General features: G+C 37.6%; 1 protein-coding gene across 1 annotated transcript in view; it reads left to right on the forward strand.

The window, feature by feature from the left end:
* Positions 1 to 15,592, forward strand: part of LOC126176880 (lipase maturation factor 2-like) — an 89,893-nt gene that overhangs the window by 57,541 nt on the left and 16,760 nt on the right. The window contains exons 9-10 of the mRNA XM_049924080.1: positions 6,806 to 7,046; positions 14,446 to 14,662. Coding sequence (XP_049780037.1) covers positions 6,806 to 7,046; positions 14,446 to 14,662 — 458 coding nt within the window. The remainder of the gene's footprint in view (positions 1 to 6,805; positions 7,047 to 14,445; positions 14,663 to 15,592) is intronic.

The raw sequence follows: 15,592 nt of genomic DNA on the forward strand, positions 1-15,592 counted from the left end.
TACTAGTGAGCTTATGTTACACTATGACCATAAGCAAAGCACAAGGCTAGACACTGCATATCATGGGCATGGACTTTGGTGTCACTTGTCCTTTGCGTGACCAACTCTTGAATGACTCTTTCCTGTGTTAATGAAGCAAACAAGTGCTTTGTTCATGTCCCCAATAATAATACTACTTCAAAGTTGAATACTAAGAACTTTATAAGTAAAAAGTAAATTCCATGCGTAGATGTCTTGGGCATGGCTATAAACAAATACCTCAGCAATTCCAGGTTTCTCAGCTAGTTTTGCATAAATCTCATATAATGTACAGTATAGTATGATAGATAATACAGTTTTGAGTCATTTCAAGATAACCTAACATGTTAGTGAAAGAAGCTGTGTGACATGGCGTAAAAGCTAGTGTGTTTATTATAGTTTTACTTAATGCAATAGCGATTTTGAAGTAGTATTCTGTATTGTTCATGCAATGCACTATGTGATATTTTCTGAGTGTCCTGCAGTATCTTGGCAGCATTGAAATCATTGGGCCAAACTTAATGAATCACAGTTCTGAAGTCTTAATCACTGAATAACCAATAAATGGAAGTAGCAATGAATAGCCTAAGGGAAGTAAAATATGTACATTCTTGGGCTCTATATGCCAATTCTTCATGCACTTTTGCAGTTCTTGCATGTAGACAGGTGCCATTTTTTATTATGTGGTGTTTATTAATAATTATATTGGGACATGTGTGAAGAAGAAGAAGAACTGTTGCCACTATTTGCAATGAACAACCGTAATTCCTTGTACATTGCAAAGGCATAATTATGCCTATGACACTCATCCACATTAACGTCTGTTATTATTTCCACGTTAAAGTCTTATTATTTTATCTTGCCTAGATGTTAGAGAGACTGTGTTTGTTAAATGCATACAACTTTGATTGTACAATCTTGTCTAGCATCAAATCCAGTCATTCAACTCTAGGCTTATCCCATGTAATATTGTGCTGTGAGCATATCACACAATTCTGTAAATAAATGTGTCATTAATTGTTACCATATAATCCGTAGGAAGAACCATAGAAACTACTTCACAAATATTTTAATCAGTTACACTGTAGGACTTCATGGATTTAATAGCCACTGAAAAAGTCTGAAATGTGAAAGTTGTAAACATCTTGGTACTAATTTGTTTTAAGCTATGAAACAACACAGGAAGTTCACAAATAATCATTTATAGTTAGAATTACAAGCTTATATGGTTCCTTGTGCTCAAGCGAGTAAGCTGTAAACATATTACGCTGTGTATATAATTCGTGTGAAAATGTCAGTTCAGAATCAAAGTATGAGTGAAACTCATTGTGTTGCACCATAAAATGAGTACAGTACATGAGATGAAATGCATAGCATTGTGTGTACTGCAGATTAAATTACAGATTCACACCTTGAGTCTTCATTTTTATAAGGAAAGAAAGTGGATAATGTTTTCTGTTATAAAAGTGCATTAACTCTGGAACCATTAGAAGGTACCCCTAGCGTTGAGGATGGGGTTTAGGAAAGAAGGTTGGACTGTTGTATTCAATTTAGTCTCAAAATTGAGGTTTTTCAGTATTGCTGTGCCTATTTTGAAATGTTTTTGTCAAATAGAAAGATGAATTGTAAAAACATAGTGACAGTGGTAACACAGGAGCACAAATATGTTCAACGAGGATAAACTTTAGGCTCTATAATCGTGAATGGATATGCTTCCAATGTATATACTGAATAAAACTATTAAATATTTTCTCTTTGTTCTCTTATTGAACTATGACAAAATTTTGAAATACGGGTGTGAAAAAAACTTGAGTATCTGTTAACACAAAGTAAGAGATATATACAGGGTGCCTAGAAAGTAGCTAGGTATTTGAAAAACATGAATAAATACTGTGTTTACAACACTAACTTTTTGAAATTAGTATCATGCATACATTGTTATATAAGAATAAGGATGTATACTTTAAACTTCAATGTAGGTGCCTGTGACATCAACCAGTCGACTCACATGACTGTATGGAACTTGCATTCCTCTGGAGGGAGTCACATGGGATATTGCTGATAACGTCCCAAACCAATGCTTCCAATTCTTCTAGTGTGTGAGGTTTTGTCAGGTACATACCACATTTATCTGAGCCCCATGAAAGAAGTCATAAGGTGTCAGGCCTCAACTTCTCGCAGGCCACTCGTGAAGTCCATGTCTTCACATCCAATGTCCTGGAAACTTCTCATCCAACCACGAATGCACTACATTTGCAAAGTGAGGTGATGCGCCACACGTAACATTATTTAGGGCCAATTGCCAATTTTTGCACCATACACATATCTTATCTAAATCACTTTGCAATTGGTTTTGATCTTCTGGTGACTTTGCTAGATGATAAATGACAGTATCATCTGCAGACAACCTAAGACGACAGCTCAGATTGTCTCCTAAATTATTTATAAATATAACAAACAGCAGAAGGCCTATAACACTACCTTGGGGAATGCCAGAAATCACTTCTGTTTTACTCCTTGACTTTGTCAGGTAGCACAAACTGTGACCTCTGTGACAGGAAATCACAATTCCAGTCACATAACTGAGACAATATTCCGTAAGCGCGCAATTCAGTTACCAGCTGCTTGTGAGGTATGGCATTAAAAGCCTTCTGGAAATCTGGAAATACAGAATCAATTTTAAATCCTTTGTCGATAGCACTCAACACTTCGTGAGTAAAGAGCTACTCGTTTTTCACAAGAACGTTTTCTAAATCTGTGTTGGCTACATGGTTACAGACCATTCTCTTTGAGGTAATTCATAATGTTCGAACACAATATATGTTCCAAAATCCTGCTGCATATTGACAATAATGATGTGGGCTTGTAATTTAGTGGATCACTCAAATTGCCTTTCTTGAATATTGCTGTGACCTGTGAAACTTTCCAGTCTCTGGATACGGATCTTTCATCGAGTGAGTGTTTGTATATAATTGTTAAGTACAGAGCAACTGCATCAGCATACTCTGAAAGGGATTTAATTGGTATACAGTCTGGTCCAGAAGACTTGCTTTTATTAAGTGATTTAAGTTGCTTCACTATTGCGAGGATATCTATGTCATAAAAACAACATCTTCATTGCTATCCAAAGCAGTTACTATTGACCAAACATAATTTTCAAATATCTGCATGTACCTTTCTTCATTCATTGTGCTGCACAGGATAAATTGCTTAATAGCATTTGCGGCACTTTCGTGCGATGCTGCATCTTCTCCACCATAACACTAAGTTTTTGTTCTGGCCAATAATGGCAATTGTGTCTACTGATAAAACCTTCAACATAGAATATGGTCTCGTCACTGAAGAGGATGTTATTGAGGCCAATCTTCATGCCAACTCGATATATATTCTCCAAACTCCACTCTGCAATGTCTTCCTGTATCAGCTGTTGCACGTGATGATGTTCAACATTCGATAATTCATTCTTTGTGCAAGTTCTGACATACCACATATCGTGGGAGTCCTCTTTCATGTGCTGCCTGGACTGTTATTTCGAAGGGCTGCGTACAAACATTTCCTGCACAGTTGCCACTTTATCATCAGGTTGAGATGTGGATGACCAACCAGTTTTTCTTGCATCTTTTACGGAGATTGTGGACATCAGTTTCCTGTGACAGTTCTTTATTGTCTCTAGACAAATTGTGGCATTCACTCCATGCGCAGTACACCACCGTTCTGCAACAGGTAAGTGGAATTCCCCACTTCATAACATGCAGCACCCTGCGCTCACTGTTGAATAGTGAGGCGATTAGCCATCTTTTCCATTGTTACGTGCAACTCTTCTGATGGCAACCAGAAAATGTAAACACAATTGCTTGCCAAGGGGGAAGGAGGAGGAAGGGGAGGGAATGATGGAGCTAGAACAAAGCCAAGAATTGAGCGCAAGTCTGGCCTGGCAGCCAGATGTTTGCGGCTGCGTTTGTATCAGAATGGCAATACGACCTCCAAACCAGCTGACGCATGCCTGCATTGTGACTGCAGAAATCTTAACATTATTTAATGACCTTTGTGTGTGCACTATTTCCAATATGATTCCATTGATGGAAAAATTTTTGCAGCCATTTTATAATACCTTGTTACTTTCCAGACACCCTTCAGTAGCCGGCCGCTGTGGCCGAGCGGTTCTAGGCGCTTCAGTCTGGAACCGCAAGACTGCTACGGTCACAGGTTCAAATCCTGCCTCGTGCATGGATGTGTGTGGTGTCCTTAGGTTAGTTAAGTTTAAGTAGTTCTAAGTTCTAGGGGACTGATGACCTCAGGTGTTAAGTCCCATAGTGCTCAGAGCCATTTGAACCACAGTTGCAGACTCACTTGTCATTCGTGTTATCCAGTTTCTCATTTACAACATTGAAATGACTAATTTTTACTCCACAGGATAAAATGTAGTTAGAAATTCTATGTCAGTGTTTTCTTCAAAATAATTGGGCCAGTGTCTCACGTTCTTAAGTTTTCATTCAAACAATTGTATACCGTATTTACTCGAATCTAAGCCGCACTCGAATCTAAGCCGCACCTGAAAAATGAGACTCGAAATAAAGGAAAAAAAAAAATTTCCCGAATCTAAGCCGCACCTGAAATTTGAGACTCGAAATTCAAGGGGAGAGAAAAGTTTCAGGCCGCACCTCCAAATCGAAACAAAGAGACACAATTTAGGTCGAATGAATGACGATACAGCTACAGTAGTTTGGTTCGGGTCGTAAGCTTAGCAGTTAAGCTTTACCAGGTAGCCATTGCTATGCGTCAGACGCTCCTTCGGTATTTATACGGGTACCCTTCCTTTTTCACGTGCTTCGTCTGGTTTGAATCGATTGCTTATTTTGCTTTGATCTGATAAGTGCTGTTTTCTTTGTTATAGGTGTTTACGCCACTCTAAGCTTAAAATGCATTACTGTACTGTGTCATGCACTGTTTGTCACATTCTGATAGTGCGTGTTTACGGCCTGTCGCCGCTCGCGGCATGGCTTGCTTTTGTGCGCGCTACCGCCGCTTACAATTAAAAAAAAAAAGAGGAATCGTCTCATTAGCGAAACAATGGCAAGAGACTGCTATTTGTTGTTACTTACACTGCTGCTTTCTTTGATAATGATCAACAAGAACCAAATAATAGACTGTGTATGATAGAACATGTTCTGAACGAGAGTTAGGCGAAAATTTTTCTCAGTTTGAAAATATTTGCGGCCGCTTCTTTAGTACATCAAATTCTGCACAGAAATTAGTCATCTTAAGATTTACAAATCTAGTCAGTTGCCGAGCTTCATTTCTGACTGTATCACTATTAGGCATAAGAATAATAAGAATATAAACATGACATGATATGTAATTCTTCAGTGTTTGCTGTTGTCTCACTCTAGTTTCGTAGTTTATTAGGCAGACAGGATTTAAATGAGATAGCAGCAAACACGAAAGAATTCGTGGCAAAATATTTATATTCGTATTATTCTTATGGTGAAGAGAATAGTGCATGTGATTCACATTTCATCAGGTTCCTATTAGCAACCACCTCTTCTCACAGGTAGGAAAAAATTCAGAACGTAGAGTTGGCCATATTGACAAACATCCCAAACAGTCTTGCCAGTCGTATTTTCGTAGTTCATTGAAATTTTGCTACATTCGAAGATGAACAATACGGAATTTGTATTTACTTCGTTGGATAATGTATGAAAATGGTCGAAACTCGGGACGGAGAAAAAAAAGCTCGTCTTCCACCTTTTTTTAAAATTTATTTATTGACGCAGAGGTTTTGGCGCCAGTATTCATCTTTGTGTCTACAAAGCATGCCTGTGTAGCGCTACATATATTCGACGGCAGAAGTTAGTTGTGGCGGCACCTACTAACATTTTTCAGAACTTCCGCTTGCTTTGCACTCGATTCTAAGCCGCAGGCGGTTTATTGGATTACAAAAACAGGAAAAAAAGTGCGGCTTAGATTCGAGTAAATACGGTAATCTCATCATCACTGTCTGATTATTTGTCAAACTTACTATACAGGTAATCTCTATAATCCAGCCTGAAATTGCTGGGTAGACAATACTGAGATTAGGTGTTATTCTGCACTTGTACAGCATGTTTCCTGCACTATCTGGAGACCTAGGTTAACTGCAGTTATGCAGAGTTTTTACAATTGGCCCTGCAATAGGTACATCTCAGTGGATAAAATTTCTAGGGACACTTGAAATCTTCTTGTGGATAACTAAACATGACCATTGGTTGCTTGTAGTATTTTGTTTTGAGGCCATTTCAGATAAGTACGTATCAGTTCTGGTAGTTGCTGCCTGCACATCTCTGGTAGAAGCTAGATAATAGAAATACTTGTTGTGTTATGTGCTAAAATTTATAAGTTTTACAGTTTCATTATCTGTAAATTGATGTGAGGTAATTTGTCACTGAACTGCCTGGTGGTTTATCCATCCACTCCTCACAAGGCATTTCTTAACGGATATTATTGTTTAAAAAAAATTGCATTTTATAGTAAGTGAGGTGGCACAGTGGTTGGGACACTGGACTCTTTCAGCCAAAGTGCGGCTGAAATTCCTATCAAGTCATCCAGAATTACATTTCTCACAGTTTCTATTAATCAATAAAGGCAGATATTGGGATTGTGTCTTTGAGAAACGAAAAAGGCCGACGTCTTTCCCCAGTGGTGATCTATCTGAGCTTGTGTTCCATTTATAATGACCTCATTGTCAATGAGATACTAAATCCCAATATTTCTTCCTTACGTATTGCTATTTTATTTATTTATTTTTCAGGTTCCGTATTCAACTCTGCATCCCTCTGGCAACAGCACCGTTCTGCCAGCAGTCCGCACATGGGAGTCCCGCATTAACCATCTGCATGTGACAAATGCATACGGTCTCTTCCGTCGCATGACCGGTGTTGGAGGTCGACCTGAAGTGATTATTGAGGGCAGCAATCATATTGATGGTCCTTGGCAGGAATATAATTTCCTTTATAAAGCCGGAAATGTAAATGCAACACCACCCTTTGTGGGTATGTATTTTTCTATGAGAATTCTTTGCAGTGTCTCAATATTACTTTAATAGCTTTTATAATTATTTGTGAGTGGATAGTACTTTCAGGTAACAAATATGTTCCAAGAATGGCGGGTGCACAAAGGGTAACAACTGTTAAATGATGGACACGTAATTGTGCGGTGTGGAAATTAAAGTTGTCCAGTCATGTATCGAGATGGCTACAAAAGCAATGTCACTGCTGATATATTTCTTCACTCTTATCAAACATAATCAATTTCTCTCTCTGATTGCCTCATTGATAATGGCAAGTACTTTTAACTTGCATTATTATTTTCTGTTTGGTAAGAATCTGATATTTTGTATCATAAAGGCCGTGTGTAGAAACTTCTCAAGGTTTTTTTATGGTCTACCACTTTTCAACACCAAAAAATGCTAGAGTCCAGTAATAGTAATTATTTGAGGAATAAATGATTTGATTTGATTTTGACAGGGAAGTTAAAACAGCTTAGGTCTAACTGACCACTGCCCGCATCAAAACAGAGTTTAATGTGCGGTATCACTCGCTGTGTACCTAGTGAAGCCGAAATAGTGCAAGGAGTCCCTTTACCAGTTTTTTTTATTAGACACAATTTCTTTAGGTCTAGTTGTCCCAAAGATTCTATATCTTTTGCTCTCCAGTGCCATGCATTCATATATTAGGTGTGATACAGTTTCTTCACCCTCATCACAGATCCTACATTTAGGGTCTTCTTCTGTTATACCCATTGTGTGTATATTTTTTTTTTTTTTTTTTTTTTAAGTTCCCATGGCCTGTCATCAGTCCAGTCATGAGTTTGATCTCTTTCCTGTTCAATCTCAGGATTACAGAGATTCTTTTAAAACATATCTTGGGATCGTTACCTTACCATGTTTTTGTTTATGGACCTTGGTCCAATATTCTACATGCTGTTTCGTGAGCCAGTTCCGTACTTCTAGTTTGATCATAGCCTTGGTGATTGTCAGGACAGGTTTCGGTCCAGTAAATGGAGCCGTTGCCCCCATCCTGACCAGTCTGTCGGCTTGTTCATTGCCACTGATCCCTGAGTGGCCAGGGACCCACACTAGGTTTGCCCTATTGCTTCCCCCTAGCTCCGTCAGAGCCCTGTGGCATTCTGCAACAATCTTTGATCTTGTTGCAGGAGCTGCCAATGATTTCAGGGCTGCCTGGCTGTCTGAATACATGTAGATGCTAAGGTCATTGTTGCACCTTTGCATATTCTCCTCCACACATGCCCCTGATTGCAGTAATTTCATCTTGGAATACAGAGGCCAATTTTCCTAGAGACATGATGCCCTCCAGTCTTGGCTGAACCCTGTACACCTCTGCCCCAACACCTTCGTCTGATTTCTACCCATCAGTGAACCAAACCTTGTCCTCCGTATGGTGTCAAACTGTTTTTTCCCACTGCTCCCTGCTTCCAATTATTATATTGTAAGGCTTGTTGAAGCAGTTCGGAGTAATTATATAGTTGGCAGGCATTTCCCCAGCCATTTCTATGTTTACCTCACTCACTATGTTAGTGTGTAAGTCTGGATATCCCGATGAGATCCAGTTTTTGCCAGTTTTAAGTCTGTATGCCCTATCTGCTGCCTCCATCTTGACCCAAAGGTGTAGTGGCTTAATGTCCAGCATGGCTTCTATCCCAGCAGTTGGTGTGCTGCTAATTCAGCCTGTTATGGCTAAGCAGGCCAGTCTCTGCACCTTAGCGAGCTCCTTAGCTGCAACCTGCTGTTCTACCTTCTTCCACCACACTACAGCCCCGTAGGAAATCCCAGGCCTAACCACTTTTGTGTATATCTGTGCATACCTCTGGGGCTTAGGCCCCAGTTTTTACCACGAGCCCTTCACTAGAGTACTTTTTACCTTGGAGCAGATACTCTTAATGTGAAGGGTGCACGTTAGTTTCTCATCTAAGTTTGTTGAAAATGTGAGGAATTAGATTTTTTTTTTTCAGCAAATGTTAAGTGCCCATAAAGAAAAGTGTGACAAAAATGATTATGCGAAATTAAAGAGTATGAAAGATGTCTCAAATGAAAGTGAGAAAAATACTGTGCCAAATTCAGACTTCTTTCTTCCAAGCTGCATTATGACTACTAGGGCCTGCCATCTTATTACTTTATGCAGGCCATAGTGTTCCACATATACCTCTTAGCCAGTATCCATGGCCGCCACCACCACACAGCAATACTGTGCTACACAGTTGAGGCCATGGGCACTGTTGCCCATGCAGGCTGTCCATGGAGGTGGGGCTGCATGGAGCTCTTTTATTTGTACTTTGATGTTATCTTTTATTTACTTGCAGCAATTACACATACTTTAAAAGAAAAATGCAGCAATTTGAAAGTAGGAAATTGTAAATTTATGGTATAATTTAAGAAGAGAATAAAAGAAGACAGGAAAGAATAGATATGCATATATCTTCACCAAAACCATGTGGGGAAGGGGACGTGGTATTCAACTTGAAGTCCAGCGTCCACATCTTGTGCTACCTATTTTAGTAATTATCCACACTGAACATTGCTCATCAGGAAAACTCTATTTGTTCATTCCATGTGGATGCAAACTATGTTGGTGTCATTTGTTAGTGCTGTGCGAGTTGATGTTTGTTAGGTTACATAACAACTGCTACTATTGGCCTAGTTAGTAAACAATATCGTGCCTCAATGTAATCTAATTAAATTATATACTGTTCCTACATAGCTGTAGAAGAAATAACAAGCCACCACTAACCTAATATTAATCTTGTTAAAACATGTTTAACTGCATAATGTTCTGTTGTGTTCTGTTTTATTTTGCTTGCTTACTTTATATAACATTTAGATTACATTCATGTTATTACATTTACAATTATGTGGTAACTTACATAACTACTTAACAATATTGGGTTTGGGTTTAACGAAGATTCTAGGACTGTGTCTATCCACAGTCTAATACTTCTACTTTTAATTAGATTCATTCATAGCAAGATATAAATTGCAGTGTTTAGTAAATGTTCATATGAATAGTTGTGCATGTTTTACGTGTTTATGTAATGTATTTTTTGTGTGCCTATGTTATGTACGTGTTGTCACTATCACTCGTATTGTCATCAGTACTGGAGCTGCTCGAGCTATCTGTGTTGGCCTGTCTTTGTCTTCTGCACCTTGTGTATTGTTGAGTCTGTTTGTGTACATCATGTTCTGCTTTTGGGATTATGTTGTGGCTGTGTTCAACTGTGTCCATGAATCTGGGTTCCTCAATGAATTGTATAGTGTTGTTTCCATTGTGTGTTCTATGTCATTATGTCTATGCCTGTATCGAATGCATTTCAAAAGGAAGTGTTCTGGGGAACCAATTTCCCCACACGTTCTATGATTGCTTTCTGGAAGCAACTTATGCTGCAAGTGCGTGGGATATGGGCCATGTCCAGTTGGCTATCACTCTTGTCTCACTCTTTTTTCCCAGTGTTCGTACATCAGTTTTTTAGTTGGCGGCTATCTTCTATGTGCTGTCCACCAAAGTGTTATTACACTGGATGGTGATGTAGCAAAAGAATGTAAAACTGTACAGAAATTTTGGAAACAGTCTCATAAAGAATGGCCATGTTTGGTAAAATCAGACCAACATGTGTCTTGTGTGGTGTGTTCACGAAAAATTTCTATAAAGCGTGCTGTTCATGATGATTGCCATCCTCATGTTCTGTCTAAAGTACATGTGGACCTAACAAACCTTAAGTCTTCAAATGCATCATTGTCATTATTTGGAATAAAACCTGATGAGGAATACTCTTGTCACCAATGCTGAAATGCTTTTTAGTTCATTCATTGTTGAACATGGCTTGCACAATTTCTTGTGCAGATCATACTTCACAGTTGTTCAGAAAAACGTTTCCTGATTCACACATTGCTAAAACAATACACTTGTGGAAGAACTAAAACAACTGCAGCTATAAATTCTTTGCCATCCAGTACACATAACAATGTAGGAGAATACTTACAAGAAAACCCCTTTGCTCTTGCAACTGATAAAAGCACAGACAGTAAAGATGTGAAACTGTATCCAATTGCTGTTACTTACTCTTTATGTTAAACTGGGAAAGATATGCACCACAATACTATTCTTGCTAGAATAGAGTTTAATTACTGGCGAAGGAATTTTTAATTGCAATTCATTTGTGTGTGATAATGCAAATACAATGGTGGGAAATATAAAAGGAGTTCCTGCTGTTTTGAAGAAAGTTCAGCCACACATAAGAATCCAATCTTGTTCCTGTCACCTGCTTAATTTAGCTGCACAAAAAGGTGCTGCAGAAAACCTACAATATTTTGATGCTGAAGAATTTGTAATAGATATTTTCTACTTTCTCCAAGAGAGTTACGAAAAAGTCTACTTTTAAACTTTGTCAAAATATGCATGGCACTAAACCCCATAAAATACTGAAGTATGTTTGTACAAACTGGCTCTGTCTGCTCCAGTCAACAGAAAGAATAACAGAACAGTGGGAGCCTCTTGTAATCTTTTCAGTGAGGAAGCTTCAAAAAGTTGTTTCAACTTTCACACATCTAAAGTGCGCCCTATTCTAAATAATCCAGTAACCATGCTATATCTTCTTTTCTTTAGTAATATACTTTTGTTATTTACCAAAGCAAATGTATTCGTTCCAGAAAGAAAAGCCAGTAATTCAGACTTAATAGCTTCCTAAATAACTTATTTATAGATTTGATTGTGAGATTTATCAATCCTTCTGCAGTACCTACTTCTGGTAGTCTAGTGGAATTGAAATTTCAAAAATAAATAAATAAATATCACAAAAGGCATGAAGGTATTATCATTGGTGTGGACACTAGAAGCTGCATTCGTCATTCCTAGCATGAAAAATCTGTAAATAGAAAATTTTATAAAGACGTCAGAAGATTTTTCATCAACTCGTGTAGTCAAAGAAAAACTCCACTACATGTTGACTCCTTAAAAAACTTTGAAGTTATATACATTGGATCTAGGAAAAGAAAATCTTTACCATCACTTATAAAGCTGAGAGAGTTAATTCCTGGTTCAGAGTGAGAGTGAGAGTGAGAGTGAGAGTGAGAGTGAGAGTGAGAGAGAGAGAGAGAGAGAGAGTTGGTATTTTTAAGATACCAGTTCGATGACTTTGGAATGGAGGAAGAAGAGAGAGCTGATACTGCTCAATACAAAATATCTGCTATGTGTGATGCATTGGGCATTAAAAAGTATCTGTTTCTGAGCAAGCTTATGCTTGCATTGTTACTTATTCCTCATAGTGATGCTGCCTATGAGAGAGTTTTTAGTACTGTTAGGAAAAACAGTACTGAATTTCAATCTAGTAGGAATACAGGAACCTTGAGTGCTTTGGCCATCAGTAAAATGAACCATTTATCTTCAATAAGAGCATCTTACCAAAATAATTTTCAAAGGATCTTATTCGGGCTGCAAAGAGTGCAACAAGATTATCACTCCAAAGAAAGGCATATTCAGGAAGTAGTAGTAGTGGATGAGAAAGACTTGTAAATATTTTTGTGTAAAACACTGAAGACAGGCCTCTCATTTCATGATGTAAATGGATTTTGTTTACATGTTTTACTTTCCTTTCAATTAATAATTTGAGAGATATATAAGTATTGATACTGCAGCATTTTAAAATTACAGAAAAGTTTCTAAACCACCTGTATTGATTCTGCATTATTTTAAAATTACAGAAAAGTTTCTAAACCACCTTCATGTTTACTAAACTAATTTTTATCTTTTCCCATTTAACCTAATTTTTTTCATTTACAGTTGTTTTAATTGCTAGAAAACTTCTTTATTTAGGGCCAGAAAGTGTCTGAAATAAAGTGTTTAAAGAACTAAATCACAATTCTAGTTTTTAAAATTTTCGGCTAAATCGGTCAAGGCAAATGCTTGGATGGTTCCTTTGAAGGGGCATGGCCGATTTCCTTCCCCGTCCTTGACACGACCTGAGTTTTGACTCTGTCTCTTAATGCCCTCGATGTTAATGGGATGTTAAACTCTTAAGCACCACCATCCACCCCACACCCCCAAAATTTCTGAGGTAGAACCCATGAACCCACTTGGGAGCTATGTGAGTGCTATTTCCTGGTTGTTTATTTACCAATTACTTACTTTTGCAACCCCATTTGCTTCTGCAAGTAAGTTGCTGTCTCAGTTTAAGCTCTGGAAAGTGAAATAAATGTGGATACTTGGACATTCGAACAAACTTGGAAATAATCACAAAAAACAAGTTTTTTAACTGTCTTTAAACTGGCTTCGGTGAATAGGAACCTGTAGAAAAGCTAATATTAATGAAATTGAGCTACTGTGTTCATTCATAGTAGAGAGGATGACCCATCATGAAGTTCTGATATTTACTGTATTAACTACTACAAAACATTCCTGGTAATCCACTTTTTTTTATTATTTTTAATGTGCCAACATTTGAATTAGTTATTTTGTAGTTTAAAAACGTACAAAGAAGCATCTTATTATTTGCCTAAAAACTGTCAGTTTCACTGTTATACTTTACAGCTCCTATGGATTTATTAGTATGTATGTTACATTTGTGTCAATATATAGATAACGAGACTTTCCTAGATATAGTCGAAGATGAGGAAAAATAGAGGAAATGGACTTCTTGAAGAGATATATAGCATTCAAAAATACATTGAGGAGAAGGGAATTCAGTGGGCTGGCAATACAGCAATTAGCGCATAGACCTGTGATGGACGGACTGTGATAAACATGCCTACTTGGCTGACTGAAAATACGGCTTTGGAATGAAGTTGGGAAAAAAGTTGAACACGTGAGGTGTATAGAGTGGGAAAGAAAGACTCTGAATCAATTACAGAGGCAACTTGTAAAGCCAGCTTATGGATTTTTAGGGCTGGTAATTGCTTGGTGGTGGTGGTGGTGGTGGTGGTGGTGACTATTATATGGATAGTTCAGAAATGAAAATCATTATTAGAGTAAATGTTGGAGGATCATTTTGAAAAGAAAATTATTCTTTCTAATATTTCTGGTATTTTCATTTCTGGACACACATTCACATGCTTTACTGTGGTGGCTATAAAGAAATTGTGAAAATGCCATGATTACAATGGATTTTTTCCTTAATAATTACTACATATTAAACAAATCATTTGAGCACAAATTTTCCCCATCCTCTTATTTGTTCAGCAATAGCAGTGATCAAAATTTAACATAGTAATGAACTGAAATTGTTATATTATAAAACAGCTGATGGATGATTGCTTTTTTGTACTAGGCACTGTTAACAGTGTTGGGGGGAAAAAAGACATAACCAGTGTTTGTATGACCTTTCATTCTTGCTATGGTCTTCTTTCTCTCTTTCATTTCTTGATTTTTTCTCTCCTTCTCTCCATAGCTCCTCATCAACCACGTGTGGACTGGCAGATGTGGTTTGCTGCTCTTGGTACATATCACCAGAATCCCTGGCTTATGAGCCTGGCGTATCGACTGCTCAATGGACAACCCGAAGTTCTGCAGCTCTTGGATACCTCAAGAAATCCTTTCCCCAACAAACCGCCCAAGTACATTAGGGCCACCTTGTACCACTACCACTACACACCATGGACACAAAGGTCAGTGTAATGGTTCAGCATTAAGACAGTTGTAACTGTAATTACAACACTGACAGTAAAAGTGACACAGACAAGCAATCTTCGCAATGAAATATGTCGAAAATAAATTCTTCAGATCTTTTGAATGAGAAATTGTCGTTTGAAGCTACTTCTGTGGTAACTGTGCAGTGGTGCTATTTTCATACCAGTTATTTAATTAAAATCTAATGGTATTGTCTTTTTCTCCATATTAGAATTTGCTATGATTATCAAGTCTGGCTTTTATTTGTACATTCTTCATGAAAGTAAAGAAATAAGTTATATTGTCAATAGTTAATAATGCATTTCACCATATTGCAAGGAAATGTGGTTTAGTGAAAACAGTTATTTTCCTTGGTTATTTTTGAATGTTGTATGAACAATTCAAAACATTACAGAAACTCATTGAACCAAAAATCTTGCCTAAATTCAGTTATGCATAGTTATGATCTAATCTAAAGATAGAAAGGGCAAATATAAAAGGACATCTGAGGATTTTATTGAATACTGCTCCTGAATAATATTGCATTATTACTATGTACAGGCCTAGTTTTTGCATAGAAGTAACTATGATATTGAATTGTTCGCTCTAAGCTCTTGCAAACATAGTGTTATATAAGTTGAACTGTGTTGTTTGTGGTGGTGTGTATTTTAAAAGTATGCATTCTTTTATAAATACATGGGCTATTATTTAGACTTACACCTGTTTCCTTTCCTGTTCAGTATGGCATGTATCATACAAAAAATACATTTGCATGTGCAAGATCATTTAATCTTTTGATTTCTTCCATAATGTCTTATGCTTGTTCACCACAGCCTCCTTAGAAAATCACCCTGCCAGCTGCTCGTTACAGACAAGAACAGCTTAGCAGAGGTGCCCTCTCGCTGTTTAACTCAGATGATGCCATAGCA

The sequence above is a fragment of the Schistocerca cancellata genome, chromosome 3, assembly GCF_023864275.1.
Source record: "Schistocerca cancellata isolate TAMUIC-IGC-003103 chromosome 3, iqSchCanc2.1, whole genome shotgun sequence".
NCBI lineage: Eukaryota > Metazoa > Arthropoda > Insecta > Orthoptera > Acrididae > Schistocerca > Schistocerca cancellata.